Source organism: Vanellus vanellus (assembly GCF_965231255.1).
Source record: "Vanellus vanellus genome assembly, chromosome: 1".
Taxonomy (NCBI): domain Eukaryota; kingdom Metazoa; phylum Chordata; class Aves; order Charadriiformes; family Charadriidae; genus Vanellus; species Vanellus vanellus.
This window is the reverse complement of record NC_138905.1, coordinates 63,161,838-63,184,894: the sequence shown is the minus strand read 5'-3', so window position 1 is coordinate 63,184,894 and position 23,057 is coordinate 63,161,838. Positions and strand designations below refer to the sequence as shown.

The window sequence follows — 23,057 nt, the reverse complement described above, 5'->3', positions numbered from 1 at the left end:
TGCAGAGACATTTGCACACTTCTTGTTATTGAACCAACTGGATGGAATATATTAAGTAGGGGCTGAGCGAAAGCAACGCACAAACCAGTTCAAACACTTACTCTTTTCTTAAAAGGGAGCCATGCTTTGCTCGGCCAGCGTGCAAACCCAGTTCAAAAGCTTATTCCAAATTTTGTCTTCTCTCATAGCCCTGAAGTTGTGACGAAATTAAACTGAACACAGGTACAGCTGAAACTGGAAGAGACTCCAAATGAAAAACTTACCAGTTCAGTTGAGCAGATAGGTCTTATTCCTGGATGCTCACCTACTCCACTGTGCTAGTGGACTAGAAAGAGCAGTAAGATATAGTTGTTGACCAGTTGTTCAATTCCAAGCTTTGGGTATTTTTGTGTTTGTTTTCATAACTTTCTGTCATGAGATCTTTTCTGTACAAGAGAAAATGCACAAATTATGGTCCCTAGAACCAGTTCCAACTGTTCTAGAGAGAAGAAAGACTTCCTTTTATCAGTGCCACTGTGGTAATCAGCTCAAAATCTGAGCTGATTTCACTATTGTGAAATTTGCTATTTTCTGACCTGAAATGAAATATTTCAGACCATTTGCACACCACAACGTACACAGCATTGCATCTCTGTCCTTTTTCAACAGTTTTATTCGTTCCCAGTACCATCAAAACATTGTTCCTAGCAAAAATTACAGAAAATACTTAACCCTGGTGATGTGGAGAATATCTGTGGCTAGAGATATCTAGGAACAGTCACACAAGAAATGCCACGCAGACGGAGTAATTCATTGACTAATAGCTTCTGGGTCTCGTACTGTGATATTCACATGGATAGAGATAAACATACCCACACTATAGCACATTGGGTATCTTCTGTTTTTATAAGAACATAGTATCTAGGCCAAAAACCTTATTTTAGACCCAAAGAGGAGCTGTAATACCAATGGAGGCTGTAGCTGCCACTCCTCCACAGATGCAGACTTCAGTGAAGGCACAGAGGGTCAGATGCCTGATGACATTTTTTCCATGGCATTCCCTCCAGCCTTACTAATCTTTCATCTAAGCTTTCCTTAGCCCTATTTTTAAAGGGGAAATCTGACCTCTGTCCTCTGCCCCTTTTTCTTTGCCCTTGTTTTGCATTTCCATGTTTTGCAATGAAGGTTTCTCTCTTACCCGACAACTTTTTCAGCTGAGAGAAAGTATATTCAGTGAGATGTCACTGTTATTCACAACAGCATCTCAGATGAATTTTGCTGTCATGCTTTGTAAGAGCTTTCTTTTATACATATCACTTACTGATTTGCTGATGCAAATCCTCACAGTCTGTCTGCAAACATGCTGCTGTGGTGTTTCCCCTAAAGGCGAAGTCAAGTGATTTTTTTAAAGTGAAGGCTTATAATTCTCACAGTTATCTTCGTTGCTGCAGAATGAGATTGGAAGGTAGAAAACGTAACAGTATTAACACAGGAGTTAATATATATGTACCTTCGTATACCTAACACCTACAAAGGGACATACATGACTTTCATGTCCATAAATATTACTGCACGATCCACCAAAGGTTTAGCCTAGTACCATAGGTCTCTGGGACCTCAGATCTGCTAAATTTTAACCTACAGAAAAAGTCCTTTCTCTCCACACGAGCAAAATACTTCTAAAGGTTTTTCAATACAATGCTGAATTCCAGGCATCTGAGCAACAATAAATATTTATGTGCAAACATTCTTACAGAAAAAGAAAACTCCCAAAGTCAGTACCTAGAATTCCCATTAAATATGTAAGTTTTGAGTTGTAGGGTAACTTCTGATTCTTTTAGTGTTTGATATCAGCAATACTGCAACTCTGCTACACGGCTTTCATGCATTGACAGTTATGTTTGGATTTTTAAATTCTTCTCCAGACTTAATTACAAATCATCTTTGGCTGGCATGTACTGGAACATCAGTACTTACAAAATGTAGCAGCCCCTGAATTTCGTAGCCCATAAATATGTTTTACCATTAGTGAATTATGAAAGTGCTACCCTCTTTTTCACCTTGAGCGAGTTACTTCCCCCAAGCCTGATGACTGAAAATTAGCATTGGGTAAAAAATTCAGGTTGACATAAGTAATGGATTACTGGCAATTAGCTACTTGAAATGATCTCTAATCACGTACGTGCCTGACAACCCTGTGTCAGGATCCCTTGTTACAATCCCATTATGTAAGACATCGTCTCTCAAGAGGAGGCCGAGTACTGAAGCGCAGATGACAGGAGAGTGCTCTTATCTGAAGGAAGTCCGAGAAGACTCTTCCTTCTTGAAAAGATCACGGAGTATCAGATTATCTGTCACCCACTGTCAAGTAGACTTGAAGCAAATGTTTTTCTTATTTGGTATTTGGACATGGTCATGACAGTGTTTAGACACGGTTGTAGTACATATTACTTTGACAAAGAGCTGATAACAAGCTGAGAAATACAGTCCTGGGAAATCCCAACGTGTTCATGTTTGGTTTTGCCCTGACCCTTGAAGAAAAGTTGACATTTCAAAAACTATGGAATGGGTATACCAGCAGATTTTCCTATTAAATTGTTGAAATGTTTTATCCTGAAATTTGGGTGAAATGAAACCTATCAGCACATTTCAAATGCTTGCTTGTAATTTTCTGGCATAAATTATATTGCATGAATTCACATCATCACAGCTTTATGCTGATGCCCTCATTTCCCCTAAGAGTCAAACTCTCTTAAGTGGAATGATTTCCCATATCTGCACATACTCACATGGCTCTCAGGACTAACCCAAATGCACTGAACAACAGGAGACGTGGTCCTTTGTGGAACTCACTCCACTTATGCAAAACATCAGGTCCATAATGCGATTTCCGTAAAACAATACTGCAACTGATTTCCTTGATTCTGAGTGAAATACTTTAGGACATCTCAGCAGAACAACAGTGACAACAGTGCTGTGATTTGGGCTGAGCAAGAATGAAGACGTTTTTCTAAATTACAAAAACGCTTCCTAAGTTGGTTTGGAAATTATTTGGGCAATCTGAAAGGAAGTTCTTTACTGGTTAAGTACTCATCTCTTGAAATAACTGCCCTTTCAACTTTATTGCTGACTTTTAGACTATAATTAGAAGAGCAACTGTCATTGAAAATATATTGTTAAACTTGAGGAATAAATTACTGTAGTTTCTGACCAGCAGTTCTTTGTTTTGTGAAGTTTTTCAACCAGTAACTTGGTCCGCTTTATTATGTTTCGCAGTACACAGAAAGGAAGATAGCATTACTCAGTGTACTGCTATCTCTGGTATCATATCATGGTGTCTTTTTCTTTCATTTTTCCCTAGGGAATCTCTTGAACTAAATGAAAATATTTGCTTCCAGAGAAAAATTATTAAAAAGCTATTGCAAGGAGAGATAGGAAACTGCAAATAAAGGCTACCTATTCCATGCTTTTTTACATGGGATCAAACTTTTCTAATGAGTGAATTAATTGATTTCAGTAAATACATAACAAAGATTAATTAGATTTGGGTTATTTAAAACAAGAATTCCACTTGGCTGGGCTACGAGTCATTTTGAAAGCTTGATTTCTCATTAGCACCTGCTGTCAAAAAATCATGTTATTTTACAGGCAATTTAACGCATTAAAAATGTGTTGCAACATCTGATGAATCTAAAGAAATCAAAACTATGCTGTGTTCGTGTATTTTGTGTTTATGCAGAAAAGACCGTCTCCCGAACATTGGACCTAACAAAACCTGGCTCTCTATGGCTGTATGGCTTTTGTCCCTGCAAATATTAAAATACAGATCACTAAATTTCGACCTATGAGCCGGAACGCTGATTTTTCACCTGAAGACGGGGATCAGACCGGCTCTCTGGAAATCACAGTCATACCTGGGGCTGGGAACCCAGAGAGCAAACGGGGGACACCGGCAATACCGTTGGCCAGCAGCGCCCCTTACGGGTCATTGGCAAATATCAGCGAGACCATCGGGTTTAGATGGGTAGTGGGAGTTGCTTCACAGACCTTAATGGGACCTTTTTAACACAGACGATAAAAAAAAAAGGCAGAGTGAAGACTCATAGCTGAACTATAGTATGGTGGGAGCGATTCTGCAGAGCTTCCACCACACCTGCAGCCCTTTTTTAATACGGCACAAGACAGAAACGTGTGCTAATGCTGAGACCGCGCAGAGCCGGGGCTTTCAGGTATAAAACCGGAGGGGCAAATCTACGAGGCTGAGAAGTCCAGATCACGTATTTCAGGACTGTTTTATTGATCGCTTTACAAAGTACAAATAGTAACACTCTTTCTATCCTTTAGACATAAGCACCTGTCTGGTTAGCGATATTTACACAGTCGGTTTTCCCCTTCCCCTGTTTAACTGGAGCCAGAGCCTTGCGGTACGTCACGTGAAGCGACATTAAAGAATGGCTCAAATGACTGAGAACAGGTAGGCGAGGAATACAGGCTTGCAGGAGTAGGAAATCATTTCAGACTTACGTTAATGTGGTGGTATATGAATTGAGAAGGTGCCATAATACAGAAAAGCCTGCGACTCTCTGTTATTGAGCTAGCATTTGTAGGAAGAAGCTGACTCTGGGTGGAATTTCCACAGTTTTCACTATGCAAATATTATGGGGAAAATGTCTACTAACAATTTTTTCAGTGATATTTGGGATTGCATACACCTCGTTTTACAACAAGTTTTGCAATGACAGTTCAAAATAAAATGTCTTTATTTCCAAACACGGAAATAAAACCTAACGCATCAAGATGTGGAATAAAAGATAAATCAATACAGCTACAAACAGATTCGGGCCTGGAGAATTTTTCAATGGCTTTGCAGGTACAGCTCTGCTGACAAAGCCTTCTCACAAAGGTACAGCTATGATGGCAAACTGAATTACCTTATCAGTACAACTCACTTTGGTAAACACTGTAACACATTTCAGCAAAATCCTTTTGCCATATAAATGGTATAACCAGTAAAACTTTGCCTACAAGATTTTGCAGGATAGATGCCATAAAAAAACTTCAGTTTTGGAAGTTTAAAAAAAAGATATTTTTTTTTTAATGATGGAATAAATTAAAAGAAATGTAATTGTGAAAAGCTCAATGGAAAATATTTAGTTAAAAAATTTCAACTAAGTATGGCCCTCAAATTGTAGTCTATTGTTAGTCTCTGATCTTCACGAGTACTCTTTTTTCTCTTAGATGCACAAGCGCTCAGGAACTAACTTTCATGGATTAATTTCTTTGATATAAAGTAAGAGAAGAAAGATACAGTGGAAATACAAATGGAATTTAATTACTCTATATTGTTGCTTTGTGGGATGAGTAGGTTAAAAAGAGTTTGAGAATGCATGGGAACTTGATAACTAGAGTAAAGCCACCAACTTTAGCTTTATTTATCTATTTTAAATACTGTGAACGCTTGGCAGCCTTCTAGTTCCCAGTTAGAGTACACACGCAACTTCAAGACTGCCAAGGAAGTCTTGCACCATCTGATGAGGGTGCTGACTGCTGATGGCTGCCTCCTGCCTACCAGAAATTAAATATGGGGGGTGTTAGTGCATGGATGACGTAGTCCTTTACTTGACAGTCTACTCGCACAAACTTAGGACAACATAGTATATATATGTAAACATAAATTTTATTGAAGATATCACTTTTGTTCAAGGTTATGGTTACAGTGTGCTTTAGAGACTACTTCCTATACGAAAGCAAATTTCTCATAAGAAATGAGAAAGATGTGGAAGCTTACATATGATCAGATTTGATTTAATAGCATCATTTTAGGCAAATGGGAACTGCAAGGAAAATAAGCACTAAACAAGCAATGGTTGCTTTATGTACTTCCATAATTATGTATGGAAATCAAGACAAAATCTGGAGTCACCAATTACACTGCAACTTCTCAAGTGGACCTATAAACTATTCCTTTGGTGTCTAATAAGCTCCACAGAATTCACTATTCTTAGGCTTTTGTTCCAACTGTTCATTCAGTTTTTCAGTCCTTAAGTCAGGGAACATTCTGAATTTATCATACAACAGTTTGATCAGATCCTGTGGCCCTTAAAATCCTTTATAATTGGAAGTATTTAGATTATTCCTGAAGCAGCAGTATTGTAGGTGAGATTGTATGCTGGGAATAATTATTATCCTTGGGTTGTTTTTTTTTTCTACAAGGTGAAATTCATTAGGAATGGTTTTGAATTTTAATCATATGCAAAACTAATTTTTTAATCAAACTCTTTGTTTAGTTTATTTCCTCTTCAGTCTCTACTTGAAGATGAATTGCTGGATTATGACACTTTTAATTGTTGGAATATAAAAATAATTCCAGCTTCAGTGAACATGCTGATTTGTTCACTCTGTTGCAATAAGAGACAGTATTTAATCTAAGGTTGCTATTTTCATGTCTAACCAGGAACAGTCGCAGTGAGGCAAAACTCTCAGTCTCATCTGTCTACATCAGCATTACAAGTGGAAACAGAAAACAGATATACATTAATAAATTTATCAGTCTGGCTCCAGCACATTGTTGGCCACAACAGTAGTCATCTAGGCAGTCACCAGAGCACCACTGCTTATTCACTTCAGTCCTTTAGAATGACTTTTACTCTCAGGGCCTAGGACTGAAGTGTGTTTAAAATAGTTTCTGTAGCTTTAGTTAGAAAGCAGCACAGAAAATACCCATGGATATTCATAAAAAGGTAATGATTTCAGCTGGTATTATAGTTCCCTGGTTCCACTCAGATTGGAAACTGTCTGCAGAAGTTGCACGCAAATCGGATTATTTCCCAGTGGAGAACTGAGGCTCATGAGGCAGCGGGCAGACTCTGTCCGCATGACTGTACTCGGGTTTTGCAGAATGCTGAGTATTCCACTCTTTACTGATAAGAATAGTATTTACTTCAATTTAAGTCCAACTGAATGCATTAAGAGTGCTTTAATTGATTACAAATGATTTAGAATCAAGCCCTCTGTTTCCCAGCTCATTTAATCTGGGGTCTGCTGACAGTATTGTTTCCCAATGAAATGCTCATCGTGCTCTGATAATCTCTACAGTTTGTTGAGCAAGTTCCTGTCTTCCAAAAGATGAGGCTATGGCTTTTAATCATCACTGACGCCACTGTGACTCTTTACTGGCCTGGGTGAAGTGACCTGTATAAAATGGTCAAACTATTTTGAGCCATTTCTCTTCTTCAGAGCGCTTTTTTTCCAGGGAATGTAAGTAACACTGAAAGGAAGAAGCTTTACTGCTTTTCTCTGCTGACGATCTCGACATGAGGTCTGTCAAGCAGCTGTTCTACATCCTTGGTCCTTCCCTGCCCACCTATTTCAGTGGGGCATCTACCGCAGGGGAAAGCTGTGTGCGACAATGGCAGTTTCTCATGTCTTATAGAGGTCCTGCACAGGGGACAATCCTTACACATGACAACTGCACAAGGGCTGGGGTGAGCCATGCTCTCCCCTCAAATTAGCATTTTGTCTATTTTTGTCTGACTAGCAGAGTCAGCACTTTAGGAATGCCCACGTAATAGTTATATTTGTCTGATCCCTTGAGGCTATGTCCAAGGCAAGCTTAATCCACCTACTTAAATTTGACACAAGATGACAGGTCTTTGTGACAAAAAGCATTAAGTGACCATCCTCGTGCTCTCTGACATATGAAAGCCACTTTAACATGGCAATGTTACACAGACAGATATCATACCTGTATCCATGATGATGCAGCTATAGTCCTGGTTTTCCTTTCAGGTAAATGGGAGTAAGCCCTCTGGTCAGACTCGGTGAGATCCTGAATCCCTTTGCTGTTCAGACCAGAGTCTTTGCTGGGTTGTAACCAATCTACACCTAACTTCAGGGAGACATTAGTGTAGGAGACTTTCCTCCCCCATCTTGTGAATGTTACAGCCTGGTGATGGTGAAATGCTATCTTTAGACTTTGTGCAAGCCCTGATGTAATGCTCAAGGTCATTTCCTTCACCTAAGGGGAAAAAACCACTCCCCTACTCATTTTCCAATATCACTGAGAGTTCCTAAGCCTACCCAAAGCAAACATAGCCATGAGTACGCAGTCGCAAGATGAGAAGGGTTATCCAGCTGGACCTCTTTCCCAGTAAGCTTGCTGATAACCTGTAGCTCTCAAATGGTTTGAACCGCAAGTCTCCAAAATACTTTGCTCCCAACGCAGTAGTAGAGTAGGACCTGGAGACTCTTTTACAACTGTCAGCATGCCTTGTTATGTTTACACTCCGATGTGAAAAGTAATATATGTGATGTCAGGGAGTTTCTATGCTTGTCGCTGTCACAGAAGACAGTGGAAATGGGAATTTTGAGCCCTTGAAAACTAGCCACCACACACAAGCACCCTGCCAGTTCCCTGCCAAAGCTTCTTGTGGTTAATGCAGGTCGGATGTCAGTGCAGCCAGACCTAAAATGGAATTGAAATTTTAAATAATGATAGTCCCAATTTGACATGGTTCTTAAGCATTTCCATAACTTTAGCACGTGGGATATCTCATGGAACTTTTTAAAGCTTAGTGATCTCTATATGCATAGCAAGAGATTTTAAGTCTTAATTTATCTGAAAAAATGAACATAGTATATGTGGAACAGTGATGGAAAATTGTTGGTAATGGGTCAAGTTGCATCTCCTGCTGATTTTCAAGAGTGTATGTGTGCATGTATAATTATAAATCACAAATAAAAATGTCTTGGCTCTAAGTGCTCATATCCTATGTCAAACTGAATCCTGAATGCATCTCATGACATGGCTGAGGCATGAAAGCATTTCTGGAGACGTTATCTAAGTGACAGTTGGGCTTTCACTTTATTTGCTAACTACACTTCTTAATATACTATCCTTTCTGAGTAGCCATGTAGAAAGGACAGCTAATTTAATTCCTTTCTTGCTGTAGAATTATATAGAGCCAGATGCTTTACAAGTTTCACAACAGTTGAATAACACAAGGTCTGTGTTTAGCACAACACAACCCACTGAAATGCAACATTCTTTGGCTTCTTAAATATGGAACTGCAAAGAAGAGACCGTTACCTTTTGTCTTAGAAACTGTGAGGCAGAAGTTAACATTAGTTGCTTAGTAGAAGGCCCACTTGACATTATGGTATCGATCCAGCGGTAACTGGACCTTCAGCAGCCTCTTTCCACTGTAGCTTGAGAGGCATCGTTACAACCCAGTGAAGAACATGTCTCCTCCCAAGGGGCTGAGGAGCGCGTGCTGGAGGCAACGCTTTCTCCACCGCCAGCCCCCCTGACAATGCCTCGACAGAACACCATATTAGGCAATGGGGCTGTCAGGAATGGCATCTGGGGACTCCAGTGATCATGCCTCCTAGGGAAGGAGCACAACCATAAGCTGCTGGTTGAGTGCACGGAGCCCTTTCCTGGCTGACAAGCCTGTTGCAGAGGTCAGCCAGAGAGGGCTATCATTCTTTGGGGAGGTGGAAACTACTCGGTGCTATTAATGGGTTTTTTCCTGGCTGTCCTCAGGAATGGAACTGTAAGCCAAGCATGACCATGAAAGGGGTCGCACATGGCCAAAAGATTATGTTGAAGTATCTCCCATGTCTCTGCCACCCCCAGTGCCTGGAACTCTCCCCCTTCCTTTTTTCCTCGCACACCATACTTCATGTCTCTCCCGTGAGCTCAGTTCTTACCTCAGTTTTCCTCGCAATTCAACAGCCTTGAATTATGGTTTTGGAAAGAAACCACTGACGTCTTGGTCTGGCTTTAGTCATCATCCCATCACAGAACTGCAGAAACACTGAGGTTGCAAAGGACTTCTGGAGATCATCTAGTCCAACTCCCTTGCTAGGAACAGAGTCATCTAGAGTAGGTTACCCATGACATTGCTCAGGCTTTCAGTATTTCCTTGTATGTCTGCATGTATGAGTTGAGGTTTAGACTATAATAACAGTGTTTCAGGACTGGTCTGTGCTGTAGATTTTGGCTAGCATCTGTGCCTACTGCTAGGTAAGACAAGATTGGAATGATGTGTGATTTCTGAACAACGCTACTGTCTGATGAAGCCATGAAATACCTTTCAAAATAAAAGTAAAACTCAAGGCAAGTCCCTCAAAAGGCTCATAACCCTTTAATCTAAGCCTGGGAAGTGCGTAGTTTGGTGAGCTTTTGTTTATAAATTTGTGGGTTTTGCTAGTGAGCCAGGAATAATTTTCTAATTCAGTATTCATAAAAAGACTCCCTGTTTCTAGCTATTACATTTCAAAAGGACAGGTATACAGTCAATAATTTTCTGCTATTACTTTTCTATGCAAGAAATAGACTTCCATGACACATAGATATTATTTTATTCTCAGTGAAAGCAGTGAGAAACATCATGGTAGTAAAGGGGATATGTCCCAAGATGTTCTTTTTGTGGCAGAATTTTAATGGTTTCAGATGAAAAATGTTCTTATTTTCCTAACCCACAAAGCAACTGCTATCTTAGTAATTAGACCAGAAAAAAAAAAAACAACCACCAAACTATGAACCTAAGTAAGGTATTTTATTATTATCAGACTCTGTGTCTGTTGGCCTTTAATACACATTCTCCCCTTTATTCTATATGATGTGTGCTGTGCTCAGAAGATACGGCACTGAGCTCTTACCTGTGGCGAGGGATTCCCTTTGGACCCTCTGCAAGGATTTGCTATAGCATCCCCATATGCGGCTGGAAGTTCCTAAACCATATCAAATTCACGCACACAGCTTAAAATTATATTTGTACTAAAAGTATTCCACCCTTTTAAACGTTAAATGGATTTATTAAGAATGAGAAGTATGTTTTAGTTATATTTAGACCTGAGTGCAAAGGAATAGCCTTATCAGCACTTCTGTGTGACAGAAATTGAAACTTTATTTCCTGAATATGACCCGAGGTGGGGTCCCAAAGGTTAATACTCACAACATGACAAAGGTTAGTAAAAGCCATCTACTGTTACAGTTAAGGATTTCAACCTTTTAAATCTTTGCTTGTTGCAAGTAGTTGAACTATAATTCAATGCACTATCTCCAATAAATATTACTATTTTCCATCAGTCTAGAGTCCTAAGGCATTTACAGGTTGAAAATAAACTTCCTTTAACATTTTAAAAATAATTTTTATCTAGTTAATTTATTCATATATTTTTTAGATTGGAGAACATGTCATCCCAAAAGGGTAACATTTAAATAGGATAAAAAGCCTGGTTTCTGTTTCTCACATCTGAAACAGAAGTGATTTAGATTAAAAACCATGACTGAAAGAAAGAAAAAACAACCATACTGTAGGTCCTATGCCAGGCAGCTAAGCTGATTATTTTGCTTTCTGCTTGCACTGAACACTGAACTCTAGACATAATGGTGTGTTAAAAATAAGATAAAGGCCTATGGATTCTCTGCGCATGATCCTCCTCAGTAAATGGATCCATTAGACTTCACGATTAAAGTCATATTAGATATTATTCCAGTTGATGGAGAGTTTGCTTAAACATAGGATACCATCTGTCAGAAGCATACTGATGTGGTAAGGTATACATTTAAGCATAGGTTCAAGACCAATTGACTTAAACAAAGCAAACCCAAACTTGAAATTCAGCTTGGATTCCATGATATCCCAGAACTGTCCTAAACTGCAATTGCCAAAAGGTCCCGAAATGTACTGGGGCCCACCACTATAAATTAATATGAATACATGCAAGTAGATGACCTGCTTGTCAGGGAGAGACCTTATTGCTCTCTACAACTACCTGAAAGGAGGTTGTAGCAAGGTGGGAGTTGATCTCTTTTCCCAAGGAACAAGAGAAAGGACAAGAAGAAATGGCCACAAGTTGCGCCAGAGGAGGTTGAATATTAGGAAAAATTTCTTCACTGAAAGGGTTGCCAAGCATTGGAACAGGCTGCCCAGGGAAGTGGTTGAGTCACCATCCCTGGAGGTATTTAAAAGGTGTGTAGATGTGGTGCTTAGGGACATGGTTTAGCGGTGAACTCAGCAGTGTTAGGTTAACACTTGGACTCAATCTTGAAGGTCTTTTCAAGCCTAAATTATTCTATGATTCTATGAGTATTTTATCTCTCCAGACCGAACAAGTTCAGTACCCTCTCTTCACAGAGCATAAGCTTTAGGCTTCTGACCATGTCACTCTGAAGATGCCATGTGTTGCATGTGTGAAAGCAAAAAAAGTTTTGAGAACTGCATTAAAATATTAAATGAAACCAAACTGTATCCAAATTCAACAAGCACATACCAAATGTGTGAAAAATATTTGCTCTCACTTGAAGCTCAATATCTGTCTTCTTTCTTCATTTTTCAGAGACTGAAACTGAAAGTGCACCACCACCTCCAGGTTAGTCTGAAAAATGCTAATTTGTGCTGTAATACTAGCAACAGTTGCATGAAACTGGATACTGCACAGCTATAATATGATTTGTGTTAATTGTAAGAAAGCCTGCCCAAATAAGATGTTCTCACTGAATGTTGATTTTTCAGACTCAGCTTTTGCTTGTGAGAGATTTGTTGTTTGTGTAACGTTGCAAATGTCCTTCAGAATACAGGAAAACGGTGACCGCTTAAGTTCTGTGGCTAAATTATGCTGTCTTCTTTGATGCTGAACAGCATCTAATTAGGAAAATATTCCCTTTCATTTCTCCTTGAATATACACTGTGAGTTAAGTTGAAACAATCAAGCACCTAATTTTATCTATCTGAAGATTAAGTATCTTGTCCAAGTTGTTCAACAGTGCTCCACCTGTAACCAGTGGAGCAGATCCTGGGTCACACATGCTCATTCAATGGGCATTTCCTGGACAACCTACCTAAAATGTCACTGGATATCTACGTATAGGCAATTGCCCTGAGGAGTCTGGTTGTCTGGATTGGAGTGGGTGAATAACTTCCAGGAAGCAAAAGTTAGGTGAGGTGAAACTCATTCATAAGGACCAGGGCTTCAGGTAAAGCTGGAGCTCTGTGCAAAGCTGCTACATTTTCTTTAGTGGGAGGTGGAAATGTAGGCAAGCTTTTGCCTTGTGGGTTTGATTTGCATTGAGTAACTTGAGTTATAGTCTCAAATGCTGATTAATATATAGATACATTATGTATGTCTAATTTAACATTAGAGTTTTATTCTCTGTGTAGCTACCCAAACAGCAATACCAAACAGAATAAATACTCTGCAGGTGTTAAACCTGCATTTACTAACAGTCTTGGAAACTGGCATTTTACAAGGCTGATTCAAGACATTTTTGTTTAAATGATACACTCTTTCATTAAAAAATGATGAAGTCTGGAGGTAGCAGTAGCATTTGCCACAAAGAGTCCCATGCTTAAATAACCCATGTACTCTCTATATGTTAGGATGAACTCTTTCATATTGCATGTATTTGTAAGGAAAGTCAATTGATAATTCATTCATGATGGTTGTATTTTATTCAATTGTAAAATCTCTTCACCTGATATTGAAGTAATTAGTTTCAAAATATTCACACTGATGTGCTTATCTGATATAGTTTGTACTCGAATACATGTGCTTTATCAATCTTAACTTTTAAGTAGAACTGAAATGAGAACCAATTTTTGTGGACAGAAAGGAATAGCACCTTTGAAGCATTATATTTGAAACATCTATTAACACTTTCAAATAAATAATCTCTTCATTTCTATTTAAACACATAGGATTAAATATGAAATCACTCCTGTAACCCCCTTCCTTTTCCCCATCCCCGTACTTCTGTAAAACAAGTAGGGTGTCAGTAGGCATTTATGGTTAGGCACAGACCAAACTAGAAGTGCCAGTCACTTCTCCTAGCTTCCTCCTGCCTGACTCAAGATACTGTCATCTTGGATTATTAACTGCTATCACACAAAGAGGGAAGTTGGTTGTTGAAGAAACCAGATGCTGTAACATATAAATAGTTTATTGGACATAATCAGCCTTTTGAACTACACCAGGAATTTTTGGGAAGCCATTGTAAGAGCTTCTTCTAGATCTCAGTGTCAAGCCATCAGGTTGTATACTAAGCCCTGATGAGGTTTTCAAATTGTATTTAGACATGCTACCACCTGCCAAGAACAGTGAATTCTCCTAATCCCAGTTCCTAGCGGGAAAGAAATGTTACTGTAAAAAAATTCCCTCTAAAAAGGACCAGGTTTTACCATCGGGCCAAGATGGACAACCTGACAACCGGAGCTTGGAAACTTAGGGAATCCAGACAGAAGCACCTGAGACTCTGTCACAGTTCCAGAACATGGACTTGTCTTCCAAATTTCAAGTTTTATTTTCATAGTTACCATGGCTATGCACATGTGAACAAGAAATCAGGGTAATCATAATATCAACTGGCTCTTGCAGATGTTTTCTCCATATCACAAAAGTTATCTTAGCTCCATCTTGATAATACCTGTCCATTGATCTTCATCCAAACCCATGTTCTATCAGGCAGTTAACAGGTAAGTTTGCCACAGAAAGTAATTGTTCACAGGCAATAGACTATTGAGTGTTTACACCTTGAAGACAGCACAATTCATGTGATTTGACAAGTCTCTATATGGCCTTGTATACAAATTGAATGAGATAGGAAACCAAAGAGAATATGAGTCCTAATGAATCCTGAAACAGAGAAAGCGTAGAAATTTTGATTTTGTTGAAAATACAGTCCAAGTTTTCTCACACATACGAGGTCCAAGATAATTCATATTAACCTGCTTGGAGTAGAGGACAAGCTGGCAACTCTTCTGATCAAGAAAACTGAAAACAAATAGCCTAGGAAAGGTTATGATGATAATGATGATGATGATAAAGAATTAAGAACACCCTCAATACACTCTCTTTGTTGTGTACTTTGTCTTAAGGATAAACCGATTAGAGGGATGCCCAGAGAGGTTGGGGAGTCTCCCACTCTGGGGACGTTCAAAACCCACCTGGACGCTGTCCTGTGCAACCTGTTGTAGGTGACCCTGCTCTGGCAGGGGGGTTGGACTAGATGATCTCCAGAGGTCCCTTTCAACCCTGACTATTCTGTGATTCTGTGATTCTGTGGATGGAGCTCTGGATACCATTAATACTTGGCAGTATCTCATGTCTGATCCAATTCCATTCAAATTAACGATGATATGTAACTCATTGCAAAGGTTTTCATAGATGAGCCCAAGAACAAGACACTAACAATTGCTACTTCTAAAGAACCCAATATTTTTCTTCCACTGAGTACAGCAACATCAATCTTACACAACTCCTTCAACATATAGAAAATACATTGATAAGCACAGAGCTGTAAAATGCTTTATGGGATCACAACAGTATATTACATATACACATATATCAATAATCGTTTCATTTTGGTTTTCAGAACTAGCAGAACCTAGAATATTGCTGTATTTTTTAATGCTGTGTAAGTTTTTCTTTTTACTTTAAGATCCTCTCAAAAATATACTTGTACTTCCTACACAGAACAAAAAAAGCCACAGGAGGATGGAACTGGAAAAGGTAAAGGTGAGTCTGAGATCATATTTTAAAAATGGGCAGTAAAGAGAACATTCCCAAACGCTGTTTTGGTGCTGGACTGCTTGAGCTTTAAGTCAGAATTTTGGTGCCAAATTTCAGAAGTGTGTTGTGCAGCTTCCTGGATCCTTTTTCTGCATGACTTATCCAGCACATGGAAGTTATGATACTTATGGGTATCTTCAAAAATTCTGCACAAGACTGACACTTTAGCAACAGTATTTATATAGACTGTTTAATTAATAGATCAAATTTCAGGTGATTTGCATGAGCAGAAAGCTATGTTTAAGTGAGCTTGGATGTTGACGCCAACCAAGCTTGCTAAAACTCAGATACTATGCACATTGGGAGCTTTTAAATAAACCGGACAATCTCCTGCTGTCGTTCTAAGCTGTTTGCCTTCTACCACAGAAGCTCAGTATTGCATGTTTTACCTTTCAGCGAAGTCCAATAGATTGTTTTTCACCTGAAAAAAAGAAATCACACATTCGTCTTTCTGTCCTCATTGGGAGCCCAGCAGTTGAGTTCATTACAAGTTCTGAAAAATGTCTTTGAGGACTGTCTGCTGTGAACAAACACATAACTGTTCCACTAGCCAGGCGTGTAAAAATCAGCTCCATTTTTAATATATATTTTTTGCCACTGAGATTAGACTCCAGCTCTGTTGGCAATTCTTCCGGTTACAAAGATACATTTTGAGGGAACTGGGCCAAATTCCGCTCCTTTTTGTACTCCCGGCCAAAGCAGAATTCAAACAGCTCATCAGCTTTTTTTTCTTTTTTTTTTTCACTCTGATAAAAGGCTAAAGCAGACCAAAATATACTTACAACTGATGCAATGCTTGCTTTTCATTTGGCATGGTTATGTTTTTTCATGGCAAATCAAGAAATGGCTTGCTTGAAAGGTATTCTGCCTTTTGGTCTCTTCCAGACAAAATCTCGCCTTTTAGACAGGCTGGATCCATACTTGATGCTTGCAGATTTATTTGGCATGCATAGTGATTTTTCTCAGCAAAGTCAAAATATAAACACTGAGAGTGTGTGATTCAAGTACCCTTTTGAAAATAAAGATTCTCAACCAGGATTCGGTGCATGTTATTTTGCCAGCTATCTTTGCATTGAGCAATTATTTTGACACACAAAATTTCATGTGAGTAATCAAATCTGTCATCTTGGTAATGGAAACACAATTCAAGAATAATTTGCATGCCTAGTGATAGGAAAAAAGATGAAGGTCTTGCCTCCAGCTATTTCAGCAATTAGTTCTGCTTGCTTTAATTTTGATATGAGAGAAATGTTTGTTCCGGAACTGAGCATAAATGGTGTTTTCCCCACTGCTTACAAGCCTACATTTTACTGAATAAAAAAGAAAACATGGTAGGTATCTTATCAAATACTTCTATTATCTTTTTATCCATTATTCTGTTTCTCTTTTGAGTCTAGTGAAGAACACAGGTATTTCTTAAGGGGAAAATTGCTCTCTTGGTGCTTACCCTATCTAGGAGGATTTTGCCAACAAAAAAATTGACATCCAAATATGGGAAGTATTTCCAGGTTTAGTTCACAGTGGCAGTAGTCACCTCAGTAAGAATTCCAGTGAAAGTCTGAATATCAATATGTAGAAAAAATGACCTTCTGCCATGCTCCAGCGAAAATGTCACCTCTGCAAAGCAATGTAGATGTCAATTCCAGACACTAGGTAGTAGATCTGTTTTTAATTAGGTATAGTGTAATTGTTCCTATCAGCTTCTGTTTCGTTGCAGAGTATCACCAAGTAAGGGAAAGTATATCTTCTTAGAGTGATTCCTTCGTGTTTGTCTGCCAGAAGAAAATCTTTACAATGGCGAGCACAATTCACAAACCTGGAAAAGGTTCCATTTTTCCAATCTTTTCAAAATCATTTACACTAGAAAATCAGTGTGTGAGTGTATGAGAAAATGAGGCCAGCAGGACTAGGGCAGCGATTGTCCCCCTGTACTTAACACTGGTGAGGCCACACCTGGAATACTGTGTTCAGTTTTGGGCCCCTCACTACAAGAAAGACATTGAGGCGCTGGAGCGTGTCCAGAGAAGGGCAATGAAGCCAATGAGGGGTCCGGTGCACAAGTCGTATGAGGAGCGGCTGAGGGAACTGGGGTTGTTCAGCCTGGAGAAAAGGAGGCTGAGGGAAGACCTTATCACACTCTACAACTACCTGAAAGGAGGTTGCGGAGAGGTGGCAGTAAGTCTCTTCCCCCAAGTAACAGGTGATAGGACACGAGGAAAAGGCTTCAAGTTGTGCCAGGAACTGAAAAATTTCCAGGAAAAATTTCTTCATTGAAAGGAAATGAGGACAGAACCACTTAGAGGTTAGCTTTTGTATAAGCAATTTCTACAACTGTTTCTGTAGCTTCAGAAGTAACAGATTTGGGTACTTCCCTGAATGGGGATGAGATGTGAGAGTTTTTCTATCTGAATTCCACAGCAATTCTACAATACCTGTGTGTTAGCCGTTGTGACCTCTTTGCTGCTATTTTATAAGAAACGGCATGCTGTAGGACTCTGGGACAGTCCCTCTCTGCAGCATGGACAGGCTGTGCTGGAACCTGGCATCTAGGAAAGAAAGCTTGGTAGCCCATGTAAACCACATAGTCCATAGTTTTCACCTCACTTCTAAGACAAAGTTAACAACAGAAGGAAGGAAGATAAAGTATACCTATCTGTGTGTCTGTTTTACTGTTCTATTTCTTTTTAGTAGTTATTGTCTGTGTGAAATTAGATATTTATGTCCCTTTATGTTCACTGTAAAGTTAAGAAATAGAGGACTGTGATAAATTTGTCGTCTTGTGGTTATTTCGCTGTAAATCAGTAGCTCAGAGCAGCAAAAATAAAATTTTCTCGTGTACATTAATCTTTTATAGCATTTCTATTTTCAAAAATATCTGAAGTAATTTTGTAAAAAAATCGGGATATATATGATCATCCATTTTATTTTCAGAGAAAAAAGTGAATCAGCAGAAATCACACCAAATTTACTGTTATTTTATACTCATTCAATTTGCATACTTCTGCCTTTGTTTTTAATTTTAGCATTACCAAATAAGTTGAATATTGTTGTAATTGTATTCCAAGTTGCTGGAATAATAAATGAGTTTAAATATCAATTTGCTCATTCCTTTTTTTTTTAGGTCCCATCCAGCCATTCAGAGACCTACTAAAAATTTCTGCATGTTTTACTGATATCTTTTTCTCTAGGTTCCATCCAACCATCTACTAAAATGTTTGCATGTTTCATCCTTGCATTTCTCCAGGTTTCACTTATCCATTCATCTCTCTACTAAAACTTCCATTGCTGTATGTATGTACTTCAGTTACTATTTCCAAAGTGCCAAGTCCCCTCCATGGGACTGCTGATTACGCTTCGAAAATCAGACGGGTAATTGAGGGCAGCTAAATTTTAAAGTTCTCTCAGGAGGGTTAAACTGCGCTCAGCAATTTCAGCATAAACCAAAGGGATTCAGCCAGTTGGTTGAGTTACTCTGTGTTTATTAATACTCAGCGAAGACAAGGGTTCACTCTTTGTGGTGTTTATCTACCTCCCGCCTTAACCCTGAACACTTGTTCCAGTGTGCAGTAGCACAAATAAACTTTAAGGCACTCTGAAGTCACCTGCAGCTGCTAAACCGTGTCTCTGCCCTGTTCACCACCCTGCCTATACACGCCTGCCGTATCTCTCATGCTACATCCCATGGTCATCACTGAACGAGAGGAGGGAACAACAGAGAAGGGTTAATTAGTCAAGGTCTGCTTATGCCATTGGATGATGCAGGCGGTGAGAACTCTTAGAACTCTTCCACTAAATGAATTTTTTTTTTTTTTTTTTTTGCTATGAATACAAAATCATTTTTTGTAAGATAACACCTTAATCCTTCACACGTGGGCCTACCTGTTACAACTGACGTATTCCTCCCAAGGGATTTTTAAAAAGAAGCTTGATGAATCATCAAAAAGGAATGAGTAAAATGTTACGGCTCAGTAGTTAAATTCTATCAACAGACTTTAAATTAGCCTTCAGTGGTTAAGCAAGCATAAAAAATTAATAAGACCGGTATTTACAAAAATGCAACTGTATTTTATATGTGGTTTTGTCATAGCTATTACATTCGTCCTTAAGAAAATATAGACAAATTATAACTTAAAGGTCAAAAACAAAGGATAACTTCAGAGTTAAAATTTGATTCTGGAAACACAAATCTAAAACCTAAAAAACCAAACAAAACGTTCTTTAAAAATGTGTGTTAATATTTTTCCAAAGATGTTCTAGTTCAATTGTCTTTTCCTCCACTTTGAATTGTTCTCCAGATGATTTTATGATACCGTGTAAAAGACACGTTATCTTTACATTATGTATGTATCAAATCCTAAATATATCTAGTTTATTCTAGCCTTTCAAATGCTACATTGGTAATTTTTTTATTATTATTCTTTTACCATTAGGCTTTTAAGACACCAAGACTTTTTGTGTATTTTTATCAGAAACTGATATCGCTGAGGTTTCTAGTCAACATATAAAACTCAAAAAGATATAGGAGACTTGTAAAGATAGTCTTTACCTTATTCTGGCTTTCTATTAATCGTGATTACAGCATTTCAGGTTTAATGCCAGTTTCATGTTATTTCAGGCTTCTGATTTATATAAATATACACATCAATGTACTCTATGACCTTAAACATTTTAAAATACCCGGATAACAATTGCTTGTAGTGATTTAATACCCGATGATGGTCAACTTTTAATGTAGTTAAAAGGAAAATCCAGTGTGATGATAATAGTTCTGTCTGTATTTTAAATTATTCTCTTATAGTACAGGAAAAAGTGAGTTGTTTGTTCCTAGCATTTTAAATTAATATTCCAATAAAGAAATTGCAAAGTATTAATACAGGGGACTATTTTTAACTGTTGCATACCTTGATTTAATGATGCTGAATGCATATATGGTGCACATTTTAATTGCAGACATGGACATCAGAGAAATGGCATCTTCCTCAGGTCAGATATGTGATTGACCTTGATTTCATTGTGGCTTTTTTGTATTTACTGTGGATTACATCTCTAACAAACAGAACCACTCAGCAGCTTTCATATAAACTCATGATTTAATAATAGATCACAGTCCACATCTCATTTTTCTTTTACTTGCTTGAAACATTAAGGTTTACCATTTCAGCTACTGAATTACGCAAAGCTTTCTTCATCAGTTTGAAGCTTCCATTGTGAATGCTCCTGACTATTATGATTTCTTTCCCTTTCTTTTGCAGGTTTTACATTTTCACGTAGTTGTTTTAAAGCAGACGATCGTCTGTGCTTTCAGTTTCTTTATGTACTTTTTTATTTGTATTTCTTTTCACAGATGAAGATGACACTTCAGTTAGTACTCCACCAGCAGGTTAGGACTGCGATAGTGCTTTGTGTGTGTATGTATGTATGTATTTTTCTCTTGCCTATTAATGAAGAAAGAGCCCAAACTGTTGGACTGAACTCAAAACATACTAATTAGCGAAAAAGATTTTTTTTTTTTTTACATTAAATTAATCTCTGTTCAGAAGTACAAGACCTTCATATCAGAAAAGTTCCTTTCCAGTCCTGTCTTGAGGTCTTTGGTAGAACTTCTGCCATTGGAAGGTAAAATATCAGCAGCTCTGAAAGCAACTCCCCTTATTCTTTCCTATCCACAAACATGGAGTGCATTTTTAAGGTTAGATTTGACGGGCAAATTCCAGAATTGCAAATAAAATAGACGCCTTATGATTTCAAAACAGGTCTATCCACATAATTGCCTATCACCTCACCTTAGGCCATATGACCTACAAGGTAGTTTGAATGTACCACTCCAAGCCATTGCTGCCAAACTGGCAGAAAAAATCCCTTTAGTTGTTGGCAGTAAAGAAAAGCAACAGCACAGGGCTCCATCACGATAGATGTGACACAGGCAAAATTTCTCCATTGCTTGCTTAATATGTTTTTTAAAAATAGACTGTAAATGAAGCAGAAATTTTGGAGACTAGAAAATGCTTTGCACGGTATCAAATGAAAAACAAAACACGCTCTTAATTGTCTTCACTGCCCTAAATGATTGCATTTTCTTGATTTCTCCCAAAAGAATGTGCATTATTAACTTTGGGCTGCATGCTATCTGTGAAGTTAGTAGCGATACATTGATTTACAGTAGCAGAGGACCTCATTGGTAAAAGCTAAACATATAAATAACATTTTAAATTGCAAAACTCTAAAATTTTAACTATGTATTATTATTTTGCTCAATCTAGATAAATAAATAGATTATTTAAATAATTCAAAATACTGCCCCCTCAGATAAAACTTGAACAACATAAATTCATCTGTTATCTGGAACTACACAGATCATGAAGAAATCATCAGCTTCAAAGAACCCTTCTAAATATGAAATACTAAAAAGGAAATCTTGAATGGGAATTAAACTAAACTAATTTAGATTTTCTAGAGAAAAGGGGGAAAGACTTCTGAATTTTTTTCTCAGCCATTCACTTCCTTTTTCTGGTAATCAAATAGTTCCTCATGGGTCTGGTCCTAAATATCTAGTCTAATCTTCTTGCATGAAGAATCGATGATGTTTAAATCCCAATGATCTGAGGTCAGTTAAGTGGTGATCTCTGAGCTGGTGTCATCTAAATTGCTCTTCCCTTTCAGATGGGATGTCTAGGCCAGCGGAAAGAAAAGATTCAGGTGAGACCTCCTGAAAAACATGTTGAAACAATCCAAATTTTACAGAATACAATTATTATTCATACGTTATTTCTTAAAGGTTATATTTATTTTAATTGTTTATACAGTATCAAACTGTTGAAATGCTTTTAGGTTTAGAGCAAATAGGTGTCTGGCAGCTAAAGCAGGAGTGAGGGAAGGCTCTGCTGCACAAGACAGGACATGTATCAGCATTTTACACATACATACATACCTATCTATCTATATCTATTTCTATATAGATAGATACGCGACTCTTCCCTTCCTCCTCAGCCTACAGGGCGGCAGTGGCTTCCCTGCATCCCACACACAGGCCCCAGGAGACTGTAGGAGACTGGCTTCTTCTCACAGCTCAAAGGACGGTGGGGAAAACTTAGCAAAGTCATAACCTCTTTCTTCCTACCCTGGCAGGTAACGCATACTGCACCCACTTTTGTGGTTTCAGGATTTGCAGCCTCTGGAACAAAATGAGCAGCAGGTACTTCAACCATGGTTACCGACCTGGCATAGCCGCCTATGCCAGGCCCCCCCCAGCCAGCGCCAAGCCCACGTTTCCTTCTGTTTGTTTAATAAATAGGAAAACGTTAATGTCTATAGGTGACCATAATATTTAGGTGTTATGTTATGTGGTACTGAATTAATGACTCTGTGTAAGCTTCTTCCATTTATTAAGCATTGTCACATCATTTTATTCACACCAGTAACTCCCACTCGTTCTTATGTTGTTTCCATATACTAGCATGTTATACTGGCATAATCTAAATATCTAGATTATATAGAGAGTATAT

The 23,057-nt window shown here is 38.3% G+C and overlaps 1 protein-coding gene across 1 annotated transcript in view; it reads left to right on the top strand.

Moving 5' to 3' along the window:
- The window catches only part of MYBPC1 (myosin binding protein C1), a gene marked incomplete at its 3' end in the record, with an annotated part of 74,665 nt that overhangs the window by 8,778 nt on the left and 42,830 nt on the right, over positions 1–23,057 (top strand). Inside the window, exons 2-6 of the mRNA XM_082499553.1 lie at positions 12,328–12,360; positions 15,460–15,501; positions 20,506–20,538; positions 20,900–20,935; positions 22,216–22,251. Coding sequence (XP_082355679.1) covers positions 12,328–12,360; positions 15,460–15,501; positions 20,506–20,538; positions 20,900–20,935; positions 22,216–22,251 — 180 coding nt within the window. The remainder of the gene's footprint in view (positions 1–12,327; positions 12,361–15,459; positions 15,502–20,505; positions 20,539–20,899; positions 20,936–22,215; positions 22,252–23,057) is intronic.